This window comes from Hydra vulgaris, chromosome 15 (assembly GCF_038396675.1).
Source record: "Hydra vulgaris chromosome 15, alternate assembly HydraT2T_AEP".
Taxonomy (NCBI): domain Eukaryota; kingdom Metazoa; phylum Cnidaria; class Hydrozoa; order Anthoathecata; family Hydridae; genus Hydra; species Hydra vulgaris.
Window position 1 is genome coordinate 6,747,108 of NC_088934.1, and position 465 is coordinate 6,747,572.

Below are 465 nucleotides of genomic sequence, written 5' to 3' on the forward strand. Positions count from 1 at the left end.
ATGGGTATTTTAAATGTTATATTGAAAATACTGGAGTCACATACAGGAAACAAATTATCTTTGAATCCTATTTGTTTAAAAGTTAATATAGACGGAGTTCCTTCGTTTAAAAGCAGTAGTAAGCAGTTTATGCCAATACTTGGTGCATTTGGTGGAATGAAACCTTTTATTATATCATTATACTGTGGTATGCAAAAACGAGATCCTGTTTCTGAGTTTCAAAATGACTTTTTATTAGAATTTCAGGATTTAAAAGCGAATGGCTTTAAGTTTGACAACTTGCTGTTTGAAATGGGTTTAAAATATTTTTGCTGTGATGCTCCAGCAAGGCAGATGTTAAAATGTGTCAAGGCACATAATGGGTATGACTCTTGTGAAAGATGCACTATTCATGGCACATATGTCAAAAATAGAGTTGTTTTTGAAGAACAAGAATGTCCTCTGCGTAATGATATGGATTTTTGA

General features: G+C 32.5%; 1 protein-coding gene across 1 annotated transcript; it reads left to right on the forward strand.

Moving 5' to 3' along the window:
• Positions 1–465, forward strand: LOC136091713 (uncharacterized). The gene has a single exon (XM_065819421.1). The coding sequence runs from the start codon at positions 1–3 to the stop codon at positions 463–465; it is 465 nt and encodes a 154-aa protein (XP_065675493.1).